The sequence below is a fragment of the Sardina pilchardus genome, chromosome 8 (assembly GCF_963854185.1).
Source record: "Sardina pilchardus chromosome 8, fSarPil1.1, whole genome shotgun sequence".
NCBI classification, from domain to species: domain Eukaryota; kingdom Metazoa; phylum Chordata; class Actinopteri; order Clupeiformes; family Clupeidae; genus Sardina; species Sardina pilchardus.
The window spans coordinates 34,946,082-34,967,183 of record NC_085001.1 but is presented as its reverse complement, the minus strand read 5'-3'; the positions used below and the strand labels follow the sequence as shown (position 1 = coordinate 34,967,183).

The following is a 21,102-nucleotide window of genomic DNA, read 5'->3' as shown; positions in this document are numbered from 1 at the left end:
CTCGTTTGATTTACTCTTGAAACCGCTATCAGAAAGATATGACACTCGTGTCAGATGAAAGAGGAGAGTTAGAGCTATCCACAGATACCCAAAACATAAAACCATAAAACAGACAAAGTGACAGCAAAATAATAACTTCATTTAGCTCCACTTACCCCATGTTTTTGTGTGGCATAATAGCCTATGTTCATAATGCAACGTTATCATGTGTTTCTCTATGGCAAGTCACGTTCATAATACGGTTTTGAGATCCTAGCAAACTCCTGTATGGTATCCAATTCAAGACTCATATTGCATCCAAATTTGTTTGACAAATAAACACTATTTTTGCCTTTACTTTGTTCATTGCAATGCAGTAAAAAATATTATAGAGAATCATCATCTGTGCACGTCATGTGTGCTACCACGCAAACAAGTCAGGTTAGATCAGCTAGTGTCACAAATGTGGAGCGCTAAAGTGTCAAAATGTCATTTCTCGTCACTAAATAAAAATGGCCATTTATTTCTGGAAGGCACACACCACTTATTTCTGTAAATTGCTCAGCCCCAAAGTATACCTCCACCATGGTTCTTATATTGACATTTTCAGGACAGTCAGGCCTACACAACCATGCAAATCATGTCGAACTGTCAGCTTGCTGTGGTGAGATACACGTCAAAATGTAAGAATTTGTATAGTATGCTTTTTACATTTGTATTATTTAAAAATCTGAATCAAATCAATGCAAGTATTTATACATAATATTGTGGCAGATCTATGTAGCCTAGACTGTGCTGAAAAAAACAATATGTAGCATGTGTAAATGGCACTTACAATGACCAGGATAAATGCTTCTAATTAGAGGTAGTGAAAATGCCCATAAAACAGCTTAGGGCTCATAGGGTTAATGTCCATTAATTCATGCAATTCCAACAGACAGAAGTGCCTAACCAAGTGATCATGAGCCAGCACAGGCAAAACCATGTGATTTTGGGACATTACACTATGTATCTTTCAATACTATCCATTTCTCAATAGTGAAACACACAAAAAAATATGGCCCAGGTTGAAAAAACAACCACAGATTCCCTTTAATAACAATTATGCACTAAATATATGTTTTTTGTTCAGACCTGCTTTGATTAAGTTAAACTCAAATATGCAACTATTCACTCTTACCTTTGGACTGAATGCGCTCACAGTTGGGTGAGATGATGACACATTTTACTTTATGAAGCCTCAGATGCTTGAGAACTTCTCGTAGACCCATTACTAGCCGGCGTTTTATGCGGGCTTTCCTTGGATCTTTCAGATACAGGCGATCCTGAAAGCGAACAAGCTCCTTCAACAGGTTGGTCACACATTCATCCACATCCTTACTCAGGACCTGGTTGCAGTAGCTGTCAGAATAAAGAGCTGTATTTTAGATGACTGTGTCAGCATGGCGTAACAGTGAAAGAAAATCAAATACATGTAGACACTACTGGCGTGGGTGCTTGTATATTTAACCTGAACATGATCAAGCACTTCAAACACTTCAGGGTAGGATGGTGCAGAGATGGAACAAAGTCACTGTTTGTACAAAGTCACTGTTTGTCAAGTAACAAGTAAGTCTCAATGCAAAACAATTAAGCCTATAGAGATTGAGAACGTGACGTAAAACGCAACGCATTTTGGGAATAGGTGGCCCAAAATTAAGTTGTTTTACTGACGTGCGGGAACAACGAAGTGCAGTTGTCGAAATGCCGTTTACCTGCTGTGTTATAAAATTCAATAGAGTAACATGAAGCTTATCTTTTATAGTTTTCCAGCGTGGAAAAATAATAGTATACGTCATGTTTCAGAGGTGACAAAAAGGCGAGGAATGGCTTGGATAGCAGCACTAAGGAAGCGCGAGATTATAACTGTTTTTCACACAATTTTTTCACACTTAGTTTTCATTATTATCATGCCAGATCATAGACCCAGACCCACTAGTTTACATGGGCTGGCATCAGGCGAGCCAAACATACCCATAATTCTTTGTGTTTTGATGACTTTGGTCACATGTCTTAGCGATCTCTATAGTCAAGTAACAAGTCAAGACAGAGAAGACCCACATAACCCAAGTCAACAGTTACCAAGTCCAATCACGTCTAATCACTTGACTTGACTTGACTTGACTTGAATTGACTTGACGTCTTAAACTAGTCACTGTGCATTGTTACTTCATGCTCTGGTATTATTGCCTGCAGAGAAACAGTTAGTGCTCAGAATTAGCACAAATAGTGAATACTTTTAAAATATTTATTTTCAAGTTAACATTTGAAAGATTGATTAGGCATCAGACTTTCAATTTAACTCATAACAACTTTCAAAACTCCAACATTTTTAAGAGCTAATTGAACACACTGAAATATTTAACTTACTTCTTGTGGCCTCCGACTTCACAAAGAGTACAAATGGCAATGCAGATTAAGACTAGGCGATCTCCTAGGCAGGTAATGACTTTGGACAACATAGTCCCAAGTAAATACCTGCCTAGGAAATAGACATGCTATTAGTAGTAATAGACATACTGTACTCGCAACATGCTATCTGACAACAAAGGATTCCATTCACTATGGTGGTTTAATTGAGTGCATTTTAAAGATATCTATTTTCCACTTCTTAATTCACAATACTAGACATTAATTAAGAGTGGTTGTTAGTCAACAGTTGTCAACCATCTTGCTCCATGCGTGGATAAGCTTAGCTCAGTACGCATATCATTTCTATACATTTCCAAGCTTCAATTTTTTCTGGATTAATCTCTGACATCATCTACTAGTAACAGGGGTTGGGGTAAATCACAACTGAACTGGAGACTTCAAAGTTTGAAGTGAGGGCTTTGTGAGAGGGCTTTCCCAGATAACTTGTTGATGTTAGCCTTCTGGCTAGCTAGCCTATGGACATTAGCGATGTCGCCTGTTTGAACTAAGAGCGTTCACTTGACAACATCAAAAGGTATGGAGCTTCTAAGTGGGAGCCTTCCCACTTCACAGCTGCATGAGCACAGTCTCCCATGAAACAGGTTTGTAAGGATTATTACTAACTACATTGCAACATTGTGTAGTAATGTAGATTATTACCTCCGCCAAGGTTATGTTTTCATCAGGGTCTGTTTGTCTGTTTGTTAGCTAAATAACTCAAAAAGTCATGGATGGATGATTTCGATGACATTTTCAGGGAAGGTCTGAAATGACCCAAGGAAGAAATTATTATATTTTGGGAGAGATTCGTATCACCTTCTTGATTCAGGAGGCGGTTATGTTTTTTGCTTGGCGGTGTAATGGCATGGTATGGCCAGATGGTGGCAATCTGAATAGTTTAGGTTCAAATGTATGACAACCAAGGAAGAACAGTAGAGGCAGAGGTCTGCACTCTCGGAGTGCTTTTCTAGTTACATTATTGATTGACTCCATTGGAAAAATTCTACAATTTACAATGAACACCAGCAAATTTCAACTAATGTTATCCCTACCTAGACCACAGCACTGACACATTAGGCTACCACTTTACTTACTCTCTAAATTTTCTACTGTGGATTTTAGGATGTTGTGGAATGGTGGCCTCCATCAGGGTATTTTCATGTGGTTGATCCACTTCAGGACCATCAAGAAAAAGATTGCCGATCTCACCTGCAGTAGAAACACACACGCTGAGTGATTAAAATATCACTCCTGTCTCCTAACCCATGGGAAGAGTTGATGTTGTGAATGTGTCACCCATTTTTGTCTACATACACTGGGTGATCATTGGACTTCCAAATATAAAAGATAAAAAAAAAAACCTAGCTATTCTAACTAACATGCAGTGTATATCCTTATTGAGCATTATGTTAAACCTTTACATAAACAGGAACAAAAAGCCCTTCTCAATTACATCAGCCAATGATATCCCTTAGGCCTATACTGCACAAATGCAAGGCGTCTAACTTTTAACAACGGCTATAGGCTTCGGCAAACCGAAGTTCCTTTACAGAGCAAGCAGTTCTGGCTCACGTGACGTGAACATTAGCTACCTTATGCATTATCACTTCACTACCCAACACGTAAAAAGGAAAAGCGTAACCTATGAGCGTATGTTGTGGTTTGTGATAGAGAAAAACACAGCTATGGTAACCTACTAACAATAAGGATTTGCTTACATCACACAATACCTTACATTGCTGTTAGGTTGTCCCAAGCCTTTAGATGATCCATACTCTACGCATTAACTGAATCTTAACTAGTTATTTGAAACTTAAACCCAACGCCAAAATGTTCCAAAGACCGTAGAGGATGCAATGCCTAATCTCAATGCAATGCTGTCAGAATCACTGCTAAGAAATTGTGCCTTTTACTGTTAAACGCTTGAAAAAAAAGATTTTTTCTTTACAATATTAATTTCTTAAGAAAAATACAACTATTAAAATACTAGCAGTTTAATGCAGTTTAACTTATTTATACGGTCACTTCAAGGCATTCAGTCTAGATACCAAACTTTTGACACCGCCATTCAAATACAGACTATAGCTAATCCACAAACTCTAGCATTATTTGTGTCACATTTACAGTATAGCACAATATGCACAATGATATGCATGATAATTAGTTGGTATGAACAGTATTTATTGCTTTGGAAATGGAAGCATGTGATGACATAATGCTAGCTGGACATTTTCTGTTTGCAAGTGAACTATGAGCCTGGTAGCCACCTTGCTTGCCTGAGTGGAATGTGTTTAATTCGGCAGATCATGTAAATGCTTAGTTTAAGGGGGGAAAATGTTGAAGACGTCAAGACTCCAATTCCATTACACAAAGGCAAAGGCCACTCTTTATATTATTGCCCATTGTCCAAATCACATAAATTATATATATAACGGCTGTATAGCATGTATAACGGCTCTGGCTCTTGCAGCTGTAAATGGTGACTATAAGTTGCAGGGCCAGCTAAACTGTGAAAAAAAGTGTGGCTTATCGTCTGGAAAATACGGTAGGTTGAGTAGCATAACGTTCAAATTCTGCTGCATCGATTGACATTGTAAACTTTCGGAAGAATGAAAAGCAGTTTGAAGTAAAGCTACTTATATCTATTGACTAAATGTTGGTGCCCCAAAGCCCTTTGCTGCCCTACACAGTGTGTGATGCACGTGGGGAATGCGCTGGCATTGTAAACATAGGCTACAATTTGTGCGCAAAGCATGTTTCAGTCAAGACATTTACTGTTGTAGGCCTAATACTGAATGATATCACAAATATACCTGTGAAATATGCATACGAGTTTACTGCTGCCAGCGCGCCTGCTCTAACACTCTTCTCACTTGATGATCAGCTACGACTAATGTAGCCTCAATTTATGAAGGGAGATTATCCAAGAGTCATTTGTCACCTCAAATGACCCTTGGAGGAGTCCTCGTCCAAAGCATCTAATTAGTAATAATTCCTAGCACAATACAGAATGATGGAATATGAACCTCCATATATGTCAAAGGTTGACCAAAATTCAAACACATATGTGTTCGAGCCAGTACCTTGAGAATCAGGTTGATCCACATTACACAGGCTCTCAGTAGTATCCACGTTTGTGTTCTGAAACTCTTGAGTAGACGGGGATAGACCTTGTTCTTCCAGCAAACGGTTTTTCTTTCTTTCCTCCCGTTCCTTCAGAATGACCTGAATTGCATACAAATATGAATTGACTACAAAGAATGAATCAACATCTTATCAATACAAGTAGCAAGATTTAAAGTGACATTAACAGATTAATATTAGTGTGCTTGCAAAAGCACACTATTGTTATCCGTGCATTTCATATTATTTATCTTGAAGCAAACTTTTGTCTCCCTATCTTGTTCTAGGGATTTGGAGCTAGAGACACCGTTCCACCTCTCACGCGTGCATCCTGATGCGAGAATGGTGGCTTGTATACAGCTTTTCGATACGCCTTGTCATTCTCCTGTTATTCCAGTTTTTCCGGTCGATTTTTTCCCATAGGAATGAACGGAGAAGCGATTTTTGAGCACTGATGCCCACACATTTTTCCACCTGTAGCCCAAACCGTAAGACATAAAGTCATGAAATTTGGTACGCTGATAGAGGAGACTACCCTGATTGACACCACCAGGTTTCATGCTCGCCACTCTCACGCCCTAGCGCCACTACAGTTGGAAAACACGTTCATGCCCGTAACGTTTGATCCGTATGGCCGATTTTGATAAAACTTATACCATTGGGATCCTCTGACTCAGCCGATTCAAACGCACCATATTCCGCCATGATGGATTTTCCACCATTTAGAATTTTGTCCAAAGTCAAAGTAAAGTGACTCTGGCCGCATAGTTTATCCGATCATCATGAAACTTGGCACGCGTGATCTACAGACCAAGGCGGATCAATTGCCTTGATTTCACCTTCATACGTCCAAGCGTTCACCTGTGACAACCAATTAAATTCAGCGAGCGAAGCCGCCAAACAGGAAGTGTGCCCCTCTTGGAAATGCTGTGACGTATGAAAGCCATATTTGGTGGGATGACTTGAGATCTCATCCAAAGCATCCTCAATACATTTGGTGTTATTTGGTCTCTCGATGGCTCTATAATTAGCAAAAATGTGTGTGTTGGCGAATGTATACTATTAATTGGAATAGCTCATCTTAAATTGCTTAGGTAATGCCAAAAGGACATTTCAGAGTGATTTAAGATACAATGTTGATATTTAAGAAAAAAAAAATCTAATTATGGCCATTCTTGTAAAATGTATTTGTGCAATTGCCACAGCACCATGTTGTTCTGTCACGGATTCCGACAGCTGCATTATGTCATGACAGCATATTCATACTTTGTCATTTACTGATTGGGTGACGGAGATGGTCTGCAATGGTACAGTGAAGTTAAGATACCGGGATTGTCCGCAACGATGTCTCGTCCTGAGACTGATTAGATCTTAGCAACGCCATGACCCCGAGGGGCAAGTATGGACTTACTCGCTGTTAAATGTATTGGATGTTCATTTGCTATATATAGTCGTAAAACACACGATGTTTCACAGCGACGGTGTGTTTTGGACGATTTGTATTGACCTGAACATTCTGGGTAAATCACTCCCAAAGAATCATGTGACACCACAAAGCCTGATTCTCTGCTAGTCAATCAATGTTGTTAGAAGGGCAAGGAGGACACCTTGTGGCGTAACTGGGTAGCGTAATACATTTTAGAAACGTGTGAAGTTATGAGTTGACGGCAAAGACTCTCTACTTTCGTAGCCTTGGAAAGATATATCCGTAAGTGTTGGTTTGTTTTATTGTTACGTACACAAGTGTTTATTTGACATAAAAGATGATATTAAAGTGTAAGTTTGGCGGAAATTGAAAAAAAAAAAAAATTCTGAATGAAAATACATCAACTAAGCCACGGAAGAAGCATTTTTCGTTGATCACGCAGTACCGAGCTAGCACGGGCAAGTTTTAAATGTGCAAAAACAAACTATACATTTGTAGGCTATACAATGTAAAGTATAGTCACAACAATGGTAAAACAAAAATAATAAAAAATAAAACTTAATTGCACAAAATGAGACATTTTTAAAAGTTGAAAAGTTGTCCAATGGCTGATACTTTTCAGTCCTCCTAAACTCCCTGCTTTGCATTGATCTCGACAAAAACATGGAAATTACGTTTCAATTCGTCAGTGAACTTGCACTTGCGTTTCGGCATGGCTGAAGATGCCGGATAGTTTTGCGCGTTGCCAGTGGTAAACAAGGAAGTGTGCGCTGATGAGGTGAATAACCAATTAAATGTTTAGGCCGAGAATATCGACCAATGACGGTAGCTCTAAGGTCAGGCTCAGACACTTCAACTCAATGCAAAGCGAACTGTAGGGGGAGGGCGTGATTAGCCTACTATGTGAATGAAAGAGAGAGCAATGCAAATTCGGTGAAAACACGTTAGGCTAGAATAACAAAATCCCGGACGATTCTGAAATTCCGCCCGGACACATTTTTAGGTTTCAAAAAGAGGACATGTCCGGGCAAAAGAGGACGTCTGGTCACCCTATAGAAACGTTTTCATATTAGCATTTGTCTAGCCTCGCTGACTAGCCTAGTTAGACTAGCTTGGGACTCGTGTTTGTGCGTGTGTTGCCAACTAATGTTAGTCGTGGTTCTCTATGTGGAATTTATGTATGTAAGCCAGTGGTTCCCAAACTTTTCTGGTTCACGGCACCCCTGAACATATCCCTCTACATCCATGGCACCCCTATTTTTTTACCTTTTACTCTCCTTTGTGTCATTTTGGTGCTTCATGCATCTTATTTAACCTTGTGATATGTTGGATACCCATTTCATTGCAGAGGATAAGCTAATTGTGTTTGAAGGGGACGTGACTTAACATAGGCTATAATTAACTATTTTTACGACTTGATTCAAAACAAGGTCGGGGGCATCATTTTTTTTACAGTTAAGAGTTTTCCGATACAACACTCAATGCGTCGCTACCATGGCAGGATTTTTCTGCTTGGCTTTCGTTATGAAGCCTTTGACTTGACCCGTCATCGATGCTGCCCTGTCAGTGCAAACTACGCATATCCCTGCTAACTTAACTGGAAAGCTATACCGGACACGTTGCTGAAGCTTTCCGTTCGCGACGTGTACAATTCATTTTAGAAGACTGGTCTATTTTCCGTCTCTATCCCACAACTCTTGTAGCTACTTTAATAGTGGAAGCTAATTCAACACTTCAGTTCTGCACCTGATGTAGCTTCCCTGTACGCTCATGGTTTGTAAAGCAGGCAACAATTCTGTTACCCTGAACAACTCATCTCCGGTAGCATTGTCCAGTTCTTTGCCAAATAAAATTATCTGAAATCTCATCATCCACGTATCTCACGATAGCGATCAGCTGGCAAGGCCAACTGGCCAGTGAAGTTTTTCCATTTCTTATGCAGCATCTGGGCCTAGCATCACTTTAACCATTTGCAGGCTCTGTTAAATTGTGTGGCTTTTTAACTCATTCACTGCCATTGACGTCTATAGACGTCAATTGCCTTTTTCAATGGGGAGGGCTCCTGGGTGGGCTTGGGAACGATCTGGCAGAGTTTCAGGCTTGTAAACAGACTGTACTAGCGATCCCAACCGCTAGATGACAGCAGTGCCATTTGGATGATTAGTATCTGCCTATAGTGCACATGCAGAGACAGCATGCAGCATGCAACAAGCAAAGACACTGAAGATCGACCACAGTGGATCTAGTTTGCACGCAATGCAGGGAATAAATATGCTTACTTCTGGATGGAAATCCAAAATATCCAAAATATGCTTACTTCTGGATGGAAAACATGTGAACGGTATGATCCATTTACATTGGATATTGCTATATAGACTAACAACAACTTTGCTAGTGCTAGCTTGCTAAGTCTACCGTCCTGTTCAGAGTCTTTAGCGACCATCAGAGTCCCTAGCAACCTTGACGAGACTGACGAGATAACAGTGCAATCGTGGTAGACATACTCCTGAATCGCTAACGTTAAAAAGTTGATTTTCACAAAAAGATCGTTTTCTCCATGTTTTGGTCAAAAACAGGTGTTTTTAGCAAAACTAACCCATGTTCTACTGACGATTACTAAAGAACGGAAAACGATAGAAACTAACCGTTTTTTCCTGGTGAAAGAAGAGAGTCTACTCTTTCATTTGGTACCTTCAGTGTTTACATAGTCATAAAGCTCACCGTTCGGTGGATCTTGGAAAAACAGTCAAAATGCTGTAAAACGTCTGGCAGTATGGAGCGCTCTGCACTGAAAATCGCTGGCAGCCAATGAGTTAAATTTAGCAAGCAAATCAGAAAAACGAGCCACACGCACGATAGAAAGCATAGGTTCAGCATTCAGTGTCTTTGTTCTGGTGCGGCACATTCCGAGGTTCATGTGGAAGCGAATGCACTCTCTTTAAAAACATATCCATTGCGTGTACCTGCATTCTACCGTCTGCTGTCAATACAGAACAACAAACAAACGAACATAATGTTAATGCAGTTGTTAACATTACGCCCTGAAGTAAAGTAAATAGGGCTGTCAATCGATTAAAACATTTAATCTAATTAATTACATACTCTGTGATTAAATAATCTAAATTAATCGCATATAAAATGTAATCGCAAAATCGCAATGTCAACACTATTTCTTTGCAGTAATGTGCTACTTAAGAGTTGACGAACTCCGGTGATATGCAAATTCTGTGCTGCAGACATTGCAGAGGACTTTCTTTTTAACACCGTCAGGCCGTTTTTTTAAAAGTAAATGTTCCAATCAATGATCCAGGCAGCACATTCTCGTCTCCCCATTTTACGGTCCAATGGCTACTGAATAGAATGGCTCCGGGTCAAAGGTCATCGATTAATCTGCGTTCATTTTTTTAATCAGTTATTTTATCTCAAATTAATTAATCTAAATTAAGGCGAGACACGGCAGGCAAAAACATTGATTTTTCATGCAGTGGTCAATTTTGAGATTTTGGGCTAGTTTACTCCTTCAATATGTGTTCTTTCAATCTGCCATAAAAAAAACGTTGAAAATGTACACGAAGATGTTTATTTTATTACATTTTGTTTACTTGCAGTAGTAAGTTACGTCCAAATTTACCAAGAAGTTAGCATTCCAACGCAACGTGCCGGGTTTCGCCTGTTTACAGAAGACTGCCATGACCGGTGTCGTTGAAAAGCTCCTGCACAAAGATATGTAATCCAAATAAAGCCATTTCCTTTCTATCAGTAACCAATCGTGAATGTCCACGGGGGGTTTTAAAGCTAATGACGAAATTTCATTGGCTACTGCTGGTTTCTGTTAACATGATTTGCTTAGACGCATCACGTGGTGTACTCCTGACACTTCCGTAATTAGCTTACCGCGGGACTTTCGAAAATGCCGGCGATACCGCAATTTTCTAGGAAAAGAAAGCAGCAATTGAGCTCTGCGAGGTGTGTAAAGACAAAGAAATCTGTTGGATTAGCTGAAAAGCCATCAGGAAGCAGCACATCTGACCGTAAGCTGTCGTTGGGAAACCGGGGGGGATTAAATGACAATGCCACAGACTGCGCGACACAGCAGTGGCTAATTATGCATGTCGCGCGTCTCAATGAATTGATATGCGATCTCTTGTGCCCCAATTGTGCTGCATCGGGTCTATTTATAAAAGGTAGACCCAGAAAACCATGGGTTTTGTAGCAGTCTGCTTCTAGAGTGTAGTAATTGCAATGGAGAGAACGGGTATAGGCGAAATGTTTACACATCCACACGGCTGCAAAGCGAGACGAGAGGTGATGTCGCTTTTGACGTGAATGTCCGCATGGTGCTTTTGGCCCATGAATTAGGGATGGGATATGCTGCACTGAAGAAGGTCTGTAAGGTGTTGGGAATCACTTCCCTTCACCTGAAAACATACCAGAGGCATGACAAGAGAGTGACAGGTAGGCTATGGAATTAGGGATGGAATAGGGATGTTGATTTTGGAGGTCTAATGACCTGTTACATTTTATAGTGTTGTTGTTGTGAACATATTTTCATGGATGGAACAAGGATGTATTTGTAACTACAACAAAATGTCAAATAAATAGTCTTTTGCAGTACAACTTGAGTTTTCAGTTCAGTGGCAAAGACAAAGGGACAATGAAATGATGTAGCCTTATCAACTTATGGATATCGAAGAAACATATTATCAATTAGAGAGAGAGAGAGCCCAAGAGGGGACATCTACGCTGTTGTTGTCAGGTTTACACACACAAAAAAACACACACACACACACACACAATTATGGATCTGTCACAGATCATAACATGATAAACATTTAAGCTTTTAAGAGCATTTCTAACAACAAATTAAAAACACAATAAGTGCATCAATACGTGTACTAAGTACATCAATGAGTGCAATTGTCTGCTATAAGATGGCCTTATTCTTTATAGTCATTTACAGTTTGGTTTGTCTAAATGGTTGCTACAGTATGCCATTACATTTATCAGACACCTTTTTGTCCAAAGTGACTTACATATGTCAACAACATTACAAGGGATTACATTGTCCCCGGAGCAACTTGGGCTTATGTTCCTTTCTCAAGGGCAAAACAGTGATAACCGCAAATTGAACCGAATGCTTTCATCCTACTGCTCGCTAACCCAGTTCCTTAACCACTACACTACCACCACCCCCAACGTGCCTGCATGATCTACTCCCTGGTCCTTTCCAAAAGAAATTGGGTTTTTGCCACTCAAGTGAAAATAAATGTACTTCAATGTAATTATGTAACAAAAAAGGGACAGTTCTTGATACAACAGGCATTTTTTATTGTAGTGGCAGAAATTGAAAGAAGACTGGAGTCACTGCACAAGACCAGGGAGCAGATCAGGCAGGCCTATGCTGATGTTGATCCAGAGGTGGCAGAGTTGCTGAGGGAGGATGCTGATGCCATAATCAATATCAGTGTCTCTTTTGATGGCACATGGCAAAAGCGTGGTTTCACCTCCCATTATGGGATTGGTATTTGCATAGACATTCTCACAGGACTGGTCATTGACTTTGAGGTCTTATCCTCTTACTGTCATGCATGTGTCATTAAGCAAAGCGCTAAGAATGAGGGAAAAATCACTGTTGAGGAATTTGACAACTGGAGAGAAATGCACACTGACTGTGCCATGAATTTCTCAGGGTCGAGTAAGGCAATGGAGCAGGAGGCAGCAAAGAGAATGTGGGCCAGGTCAGTCGGTCGCCACCAGTTGCGGTACACTGAGATGCTGTCAGATGGTGATAGCTCTGCTTTTAGGGAGGTCCTATAACTGAACCCATACCCTGGGCATGAGATTGAAAAGCTTGAGTGTATCAATCATGCGCACAAACGAATGGGTACAGCGCTCAGAAAATTTAGCGCTGAGCGGAAACTGGGAGGAAAGGGTTTGGGGAAATTAACAGCGAAAAAATGCAAAATATTGCAAAATTATTACAGGGGGGCCATTTTGAATAATCAGGGGTCATTAGATTCCATGAAAGCCGAAATTTGGGCAGGCCTTCTCCACTCCATGTCCACAGACGAAACTCCATTGCACACTAGGTGCAATGTGTCATGGTGTTGGTACCGGAGGGCAGAAGAGAAAGGTGAGACCCCCGAAAGCCACACACGACATGCCACCACTTACCTCACACGAGAGGTGGGTGAGAAACTTCTCCCCATCTACCATCGCATGTCTAGCGATAGACAAAAACTCTTACTTCTTACTTTACTCTTACTAAAAAGAATGCAGCATGGTGGCACTCAAAATGTGAATGAGTGCCTCAATTCTGTGATCTGGGCCCGATGCCCCAAAACTGTTTTTGTGGGTAAGAGCAGGGTCGAGGCAGCAGCAAGCATGGCCATTTGCTCTTTTAATGAGGGTGCCTCAGCCATGCTGCCCAGGGTGTTGAAAGCCAATGCTGTTCAGTCTGAGAGTGCCAGACGCAAGCGTAAATTGGTGAGCACAGCAAAGAAGGTTGATAGGCACCAGCAAGAGATCTCAGAGGGGCCTACTTATGGTGCTGGAATGGATTTGAAAGCTGTCTATATATTGATCTTGTTCTGTGTCATGATACAACTCTCTGTGTGGTTTTGTCAGAAACGTTGTGGATTATACGGCCATGTTAATACATTGAGGGCCAGATGTACTAACGTTTTGCGCCTATTTCAGGCGTAGCGTGCGCGTAAAAACATGGGGAGGATATGTATTAACAGGCCGCAATGAGCGCAGACTGCCTGCCGTAGGAGCTGAGAATGGCTATTTGCGTTTTTCCGTGTCATGCATATTAATTCCTGGGCGGATCAGCTGAAAATGGGTGTAACGCGCAAGTACAGGGGAGGAGAGGTGCTATTAGCGATTGATTAAGTATTCCGCCATATGTATGAAAACAGCGCACGTCTATTTTGCGTCGAAAAACTTCCGCCTGCTAAAAGCAGGTGTAATCCAAATTGCGGTTGACTGCTTCTCTTAGAAAAACGTTTACAGACAGCTGAATCAGTATTCAGAGCATCAGTTTTCTTCATTGTACTATGTCAAAAGCAACCTTAACTTTCGTTTGCCTCTGTAATATCGTATTGTCTCTTTCACGACATGGCCCTTCTCAATCTGTTAGACTCTATTTTAAGTCATAGCCCTGGTCTACGTGTAGTAAATAGTTCAAGTATTTTTTTTGTTTTAGTGGATTAGTAGAACTACTAGGCCTACTCTCTCTGTCGCTGCTCGTTGACATTTCTTTGTATCATGTATGATCGCTAAACTTTGATTCTTTTTAATGTTGCAATATTCAACTGCGCTTGTCGTTCAGCTCCGCACAGCGCAATTGGCGTTGTACAGGGGGCGGGAACGGGCGGTGTTGGACGCAGTTAACGTAATGAAGTGACAGCTTAGTAAATTCCACGCAATATAGTAAAGCACAGCGTTCGCATTCTGCGCATACGAACACTCGGTATTAGCGCTGTCTTAGTACATCTGGCCCTGATTTTCAGGAGCTTGGAATGTTCTATATTATTATTACTAAGGGCCTGAGCATTTATTATGTTTTTGAGCAATTTTCCAATAGAAATGTATTAAATTCCCCTATTCAAATCTTTAAATGCCGTTTTCTCAAAATTAGTTTTATGTCATTTTCCGGTAGATACTTCTCAGCCTATGTAGCACCTATGTACACCAAACTTTCCAGTTATACACTTAGCAGTATTCTGAAGATATTTACAGAGGGATTTGTTAATAAATCATTCTTGGCCTGATTTATGTGACATTTTAATTAAAAAAAAACATGGCGAAAATTGATTTTTCAGGGCTATAGACAGTGTATTTTGATTTCCTTGGTAATGAAAGAAGATATCCTGAAATCCCTCTTTAAATTTGTTAACATCTTGTGTGTAAACAAAATGAAAAAGAAAAAAAATCACCTGGCTTTATCATATGTCCAGATCTATCTACCGAAAATATATGCAAAATCGCGCATATTTAATTAGATAATGCCTAATTTGCATAATTAAACATAATAATTTCAGAAACTTGTAATACATTTTTTTCTCATACATATAGTAATCAACTGAGGAAGTTTCATGGTGATATCTATTATTTAAAAATGTTACCCTATTCACCTGTAGTGTCTCGCCTTAATCAGTTATTTTGACAGCCCTACTTTTATCACATGCAACCAATCCAAAATCGATTTCATATTCAGAAACGTTAACCAGTAAGAGCCTGGTTGCTTTGACATATCAAAACCAAATTTTATCCTATTACATAATTTGAACAGGTGAGTCGTCCTGTTTATTTTACCATCCATTTGAGGCTATAACACATTGCAACTTATTCAACAGTGAGTAAACTGTGGATGTTCCCGCATAACAGGATAGCTATACTCCTAACATTACTCGTATTTGTTCTAGAAACATGCCTAGTTCCTTAGGCTCCCTCCTCCTTCAGTGGTTACGTGTTTCATGCTGGCTACACGTGAACAACTCATACTTAATTCAACACAAGGTGTACAGACCTTAGAGGTGTACATTTCATTTCTATACATCAAAGCGTTCGCCCGTGGCAGCCAATCAAATTCGATGGCGAAGCCTCCAAACAGGAATTGAGGTCAAGTCTCGGAAACGCTTTGAGGTATCAAGATGATTTGGGACACCATCCAAAGTAGCCTCAGTAAATTTGTCGTAATTTGGCCACTAGGGGGCGCCGCAATTAGCAAAAATGCATTTTGGCTCATATCTCGTTACGTCTTTGGGATGACATCTACATTTTCACATTGGAGGTGCTCTGGGCCATACCACTGATGAACCTAGGCAACCCGTCAGGTCAGTGTAAGAATTCGGCAATCGAGGGCAACGCCGCCAAACTCGAAGCAGCTTCGCGTCTTGGCCAAACTTTGGCACTTTGACCTGAGGGCGAGCGGTCGCGTCTCCTGCCAGGGCGCTGTCGCAGCACGTCGGAGCAAGCACACTTCGCACTTTCCCACTGCTATCTCCAGTAGCAGTGGGAGCAATAACTGTACTGTACTGTTGCTGGTGGCCTGTTGACTGTCCCAGGACACCCAGACACTGTCTCGGGACACTAGACACTGTCCCGGGACACCCAGACACTCTTCCGAGACACCCAAGCACTGTCCCGGGACACCCAGACACTGTCCCGGGACACCCAAGCACTGTCCCGAGACACTAGACACTGTCCCGGGACACCCAGACACTGTCTCGGTACACCCAAGCACTGTCCCGAGACACCCAGAAACTGTCCCTGCACACTAGACACTGTCCCGGGACACCCAAACACTGTCCCGGGACACCCAGACACTGTCTCGGGACACCCAGACATGTATTTCTCTATGGCAAAGCATGTTCATAATCGTGTTTCTAGATCCTAGCAAATTCCTGCATAGTATCCAATTCAAGGCTCACATTGCATCACACTTTTCTCGACAAACAAACAATTTACTTTATTTTACTTTACTTTACTTTACTCATTGCAATGCAGTACAAAGTCGTTGTAGAGAATCATCATGTGTTGCACACACAGGCTGGTGTGCTTGCTCAGGTCAAGTTAGGTCAGATTAGTTTGCGTCACAGATGTGGAGCACAGAAAGGTCATTTTTCATCACTAAATAAAAAATGACATTTATTTCTGTAAGGCACACACCACATGTTTCTGTAAATGGCTCAGCCCAAGAGTCTCCCTCCATCATGGTTCTTATATTGCCTGATTCAGAACAGTCAGGCTTACACACACACACAGGAGTTAGCTAGCAGCTTGCTGGGGTGAGATACATTTCAAAATGTAAGAATTGAATAATACATGCATCAGTGCAAGTCTTAATACAATTAAATAGTGGCAGATCTTAGTAGCCTAGACTCTTCTGAAGAAAAAAAAAACAAAAACAATATATAGCATGTGTGAATGACCAGGATAAATACTTGTCACTAAAGGTAGTGAGAATGCCCTGAAAATAGAGCAGGCCTCATAGGATTAAATGTGCATCTTACCTTTTTTAAAGGAGTTGGTTTTTTTGCCTTAGGGACTTCCCGCTGTTTTCCCTTCTTTACAAGAGGACTCGTAGAGTCCAAGGGATTGTGAGCAATCTTGTCCTGTACCCACAATGGCTTCTTCTGATGGGATGGTTCTCTCTGCGTCGCAGGTAGCGCACCTCCAACTAAACCATCACTATGCTTTAGTATTAACAGTGATTAAACATAGTGCACAATGTTTTCATCAATAGTACCGTTTTTCATTCTTCTGTAAAGCACACTGAAATGGTTTGGTGTAAGAAATGTGCTTTACAAATAAAACTGCCTTGCCTTTTCGATAGTAATCAGTCAATAGTGAAAGATAATGACTGTGTAGAACTGTTTTGCCATTGACTACTGCCGTTGAGACAATTTTAGTTTAGTTAGTTTCACTTTGCCCATGAGTTCAAATAATAGGTGAGAGCAGAATTCATGCTGTGCAACATCTCCTCTCATAACACTACTTCAGACAATCACACTCATTCATGCACTTATTACACTCATTTATGCACATATTACACCTATTGATGCACTTATTGTGGCTTTTTATGTTGTTAGAAATGCTCTTAAAAACCTAAATGTTTTTTTCATGTTGTAAGTCACTTTGGATAAAAAGCGTCAGCTAAAGTAAATGTAATGTAATGTAATCGATTAATCGTGATAACGACATCTACAAATTATGAAAATAGCATAATGGAAATATAATGATTATGTAAGGGAACGCCGGTCATTATCGGAAAATAATTCGACAGGATGAACAGAACCCCGACGCGCAGCGGAGGGGTTTTGCTTCGTCCTGAAGGGAATTATTTTTATTATTACTTATTTTTTTCAGTTCTAAACAAGTGTCTGTCGCATTATGCAACCACATATGAATATGTTATCAATCATACTTTCTATAGATCATTCTTGTCAATGTTTCATACTTTACATATTAAAAAGTTTTAACACACGTATAATCGCAAGCCCAAAAAACAAACAATTTGTTTTCTTGATATGGGTAGGATATACAGTAGTTATATTTTGATAAGACACAAATAATTTTACCCATGCCACAAGTCATTATTAGTCAAAGGGGCAAAGTCCGAGTCAATAGCATGGAAGTCCAAGTCGAGTTAGTAATTCCTAATTCAAGTCATCAAAATCGGGAGTCGAGTCTGACTCGAGTCCTCATCTCTGTGATGAACAGTATGAACCATGCTCCAAACATCACTACTTATTTTGACTTAATTGACAACTTTTCACTCACATTTTTTGTTTCTGCAACTGGACAAATATTTTTTTTTTTTTCTTGCAACAAAACGAGGAGTGTGTGTGTATAATCCCAACCAGGCTTTTACATTTTTCACAGCAATGAAAAGACATCACATAGGGTTTCATTCAAGTCTATTTGTAATTATTTTGTCTCAAAAATATATATATGTCATAACATTTTCTTAAATAACTTAACACAATAACAGCTCTGTTGTGACTTATGTTTTATGTAAAATGCATATATTTGGGATAGAAACAATCCACGGTATTGTCTTTCACCCATTTACACTATACATTTTAAAAGCATTTTGTTTGATGCATTTATTTTGAGATTGGGAAGTCAGCAGCACTGACAATGTATATCAGGAGTAAAATAACGTTTAAAATTAATTAATCTAAAGAAATCTCAACAGTGTCTAAAAGACTCTGTTAAAGGAGGAAAATACATTTCTGTATAAAGTAAGATTGCAGTACCTGATAATGTGACCGGCTTTTGCTCCGGTTTCCCTCTCTGGGATTGCTGCTTCAACTCCAACGCAGCCAGCATATTCCCCAAATCCAACTGCACAGGGTTCTTACTTTTTCTGCCACTGGGTTTCTCTGCTCTCTGTTGATGAGAATCAGAAGAGTAAGATCTATACAAATTGCTGTGAAGGGCAATAGTCAACCAATACACAGTTCAAGTTCAAGCTCAAGTTCAAGTTTTTTATTGTCCTGACAGTCCTGGACAGCACTTTCAGAGTAACATTTCTAAATAAGAACCTAAACTGAATAGTGAGTGACAGCCTAACTCCAAATAGTACACTTTGTTATCCAGTGTAACTACTTGGCCATTTTGGTCATCTTAATTACAGGGTATGATTCAAGTGTATACTGCAATTAAATGTCCTCCAATTAAAATCACCGGGCACCCTCCTAAATCTTAAAGAGGTACCCCTAGTCTGCTAGATTCTGCTAAAAAAAAAAAAAAAAAAAAAAACTTTAACCGACAAAACCAGGTTCACCTAAATTATGGCATTTGGCTGCTGGACTATGTAGGACAATATTCAAATCAAAGAATATTGATCCTCCTCACCAGAAACATATGCATGCATTGCAACAGACAAGCAACTCTGCCCTCACAAGGAAAACTGAAAGAATCCTTGTGCTCTAGGGAGATAGATAGATAGATACAGTAGATAGATAAATAGATAAATAGATAAATAGATAGATAGATAGATAGATAGATAGATAGATAGATACAGTGAGGAGAAAATGTATTTGATACCATGCTAAAGTTGCCTAAAAAGAGGAATATAAAATCATAATTTGACAATTGATCTTAATGTCTTAACTCAAAAACTGAGTAAAAATAAAACCGCTAAGTACATTAATTTCCTTTGTGATTGAAGAATGTATCGTAAATACATAAATGCTAGGGGGAAGGAAGTATTTGACCCCCAATGTAACCCTATGGGAATTTAACATATGCTCATTGAGCTCAATGCAAATCAAACAGGCTACTAGGCCTACTGGAAAAAGCACCATGCCAATCTCTAGATATGGTGAAGGGTATGTGATGATGTGGGGCTATTTTAATTCCAAAAGCCAAGGGAACTTTATCGGGATGCATAATATCCTGGATCCATGAAATAGCTGGCCTTTAAAAATAAAAATCAACCTGCCCCTATGTTAACCCTACAGTGGGTACGGGTTAAGAATGCACCTTCTCCCGCGGGACTCCCGAAGAGATCCCGCAGGCCGTCAAGCTGATTTTTTTCGAGGCTAAGGCAATGTACCCAAACAACCACCAGGTGGCAGAAAGTTTCATCCCGCATTTCAAAATGATGAAGACCGCATATCCGTCAATAGTCGACTCCTTAATCTCATTTAATCATTACAATGAAGGTGATGACTGGCGAAATTATTCAAACGACGTTTCAATGAACCATTGTTGAAATGAATGAAAATGGTTATAGAAAATCGCCTACAGCCTATCGCCGACACAGCTGATTCTTTGATTGATTCTAAGCTGTTTTGATGTAGGGGATGGGTAAACTGGCGCACTACAAACATGTTACCAATCAAATGTAATATTAGTAGGACTAGTCTACTTAGACACTTTAGTCATAGGCAACGTTGCCATGTTAATTTGGGCTAGAAGTGCTTGCTTGTGGTGGCGCTCCTGTCCGCTGCTTCTCCCGAATTGTGTGGCAAATTTGTCAGCAATCAGCTTAAATGTCAAATCATATTTATTTCTCTTTGTCGCCATGGTATTGGGGGAAACGCGGAGAAACGAGACGGTCAGTCCTCGTATTTTTTCTTCGCGTTTCGTTATAAGAAATATATAGGTAATAGTTAGTCTTCTTCCGTATTGAACAGGCTACGGGACGCTCTCTGTTCCATATTTTAAGGAACTACTCAATGCACACACACTACAATGAAAAACACACAAAGAAATCGCTAAACATATAGCCTACAACCAAATGACACTTTAATGCAGCGTTTCTCAAACTATGGGCCGCGAAACGTGGAGACTGCTGCTGATCCGCGAGACATGGAGTGAAATTAGGTCCGGTGATCTGATAATTTGCTGCGCAATTGACCAAGCAACCGCGGACCGACAGAAAAAGAAAGCAAACGTTGCTGCTATCGGGAGGAAATGCTTGCTAATTTTATGTGTTTAAACATAGAGCCATACAATTAGGTGTCTCTGTTATTATGATAATTTTCGAGCATAACTGCTTGTCCATAGCTCAGTGACAGGTGTTAATAGCCTTGCCATAAGCACTGCTGTGGAATGCAGGTGCTTCTTTTATTATGCGGTTAGAGCATAAGCGCTTACTCATA

General features: G+C 40.1%; 1 protein-coding gene across 1 annotated transcript in view; it reads right to left on the bottom strand.

The window, feature by feature from the left end:
- The window catches only part of LOC134089319 (selenocysteine insertion sequence-binding protein 2-like), an 82,858-nt gene that overhangs the window by 28,802 nt on the left and 32,954 nt on the right, over positions 1 to 21,102 (bottom strand). The window contains exons 10-14 of the mRNA XM_062543760.1: positions 18,748 to 18,880; positions 16,999 to 17,165; positions 5,514 to 5,655; positions 3,525 to 3,639; positions 1,160 to 1,380 (exon numbers count right to left, since the gene is read on the bottom strand). Of these exons, the coding sequence (XP_062399744.1) occupies positions 1,160 to 1,380; positions 3,525 to 3,639; positions 5,514 to 5,655; positions 16,999 to 17,165; positions 18,748 to 18,880 (778 nt within the window). The remainder of the gene's footprint in view (positions 1 to 1,159; positions 1,381 to 3,524; positions 3,640 to 5,513; positions 5,656 to 16,998; positions 17,166 to 18,747; positions 18,881 to 21,102) is intronic.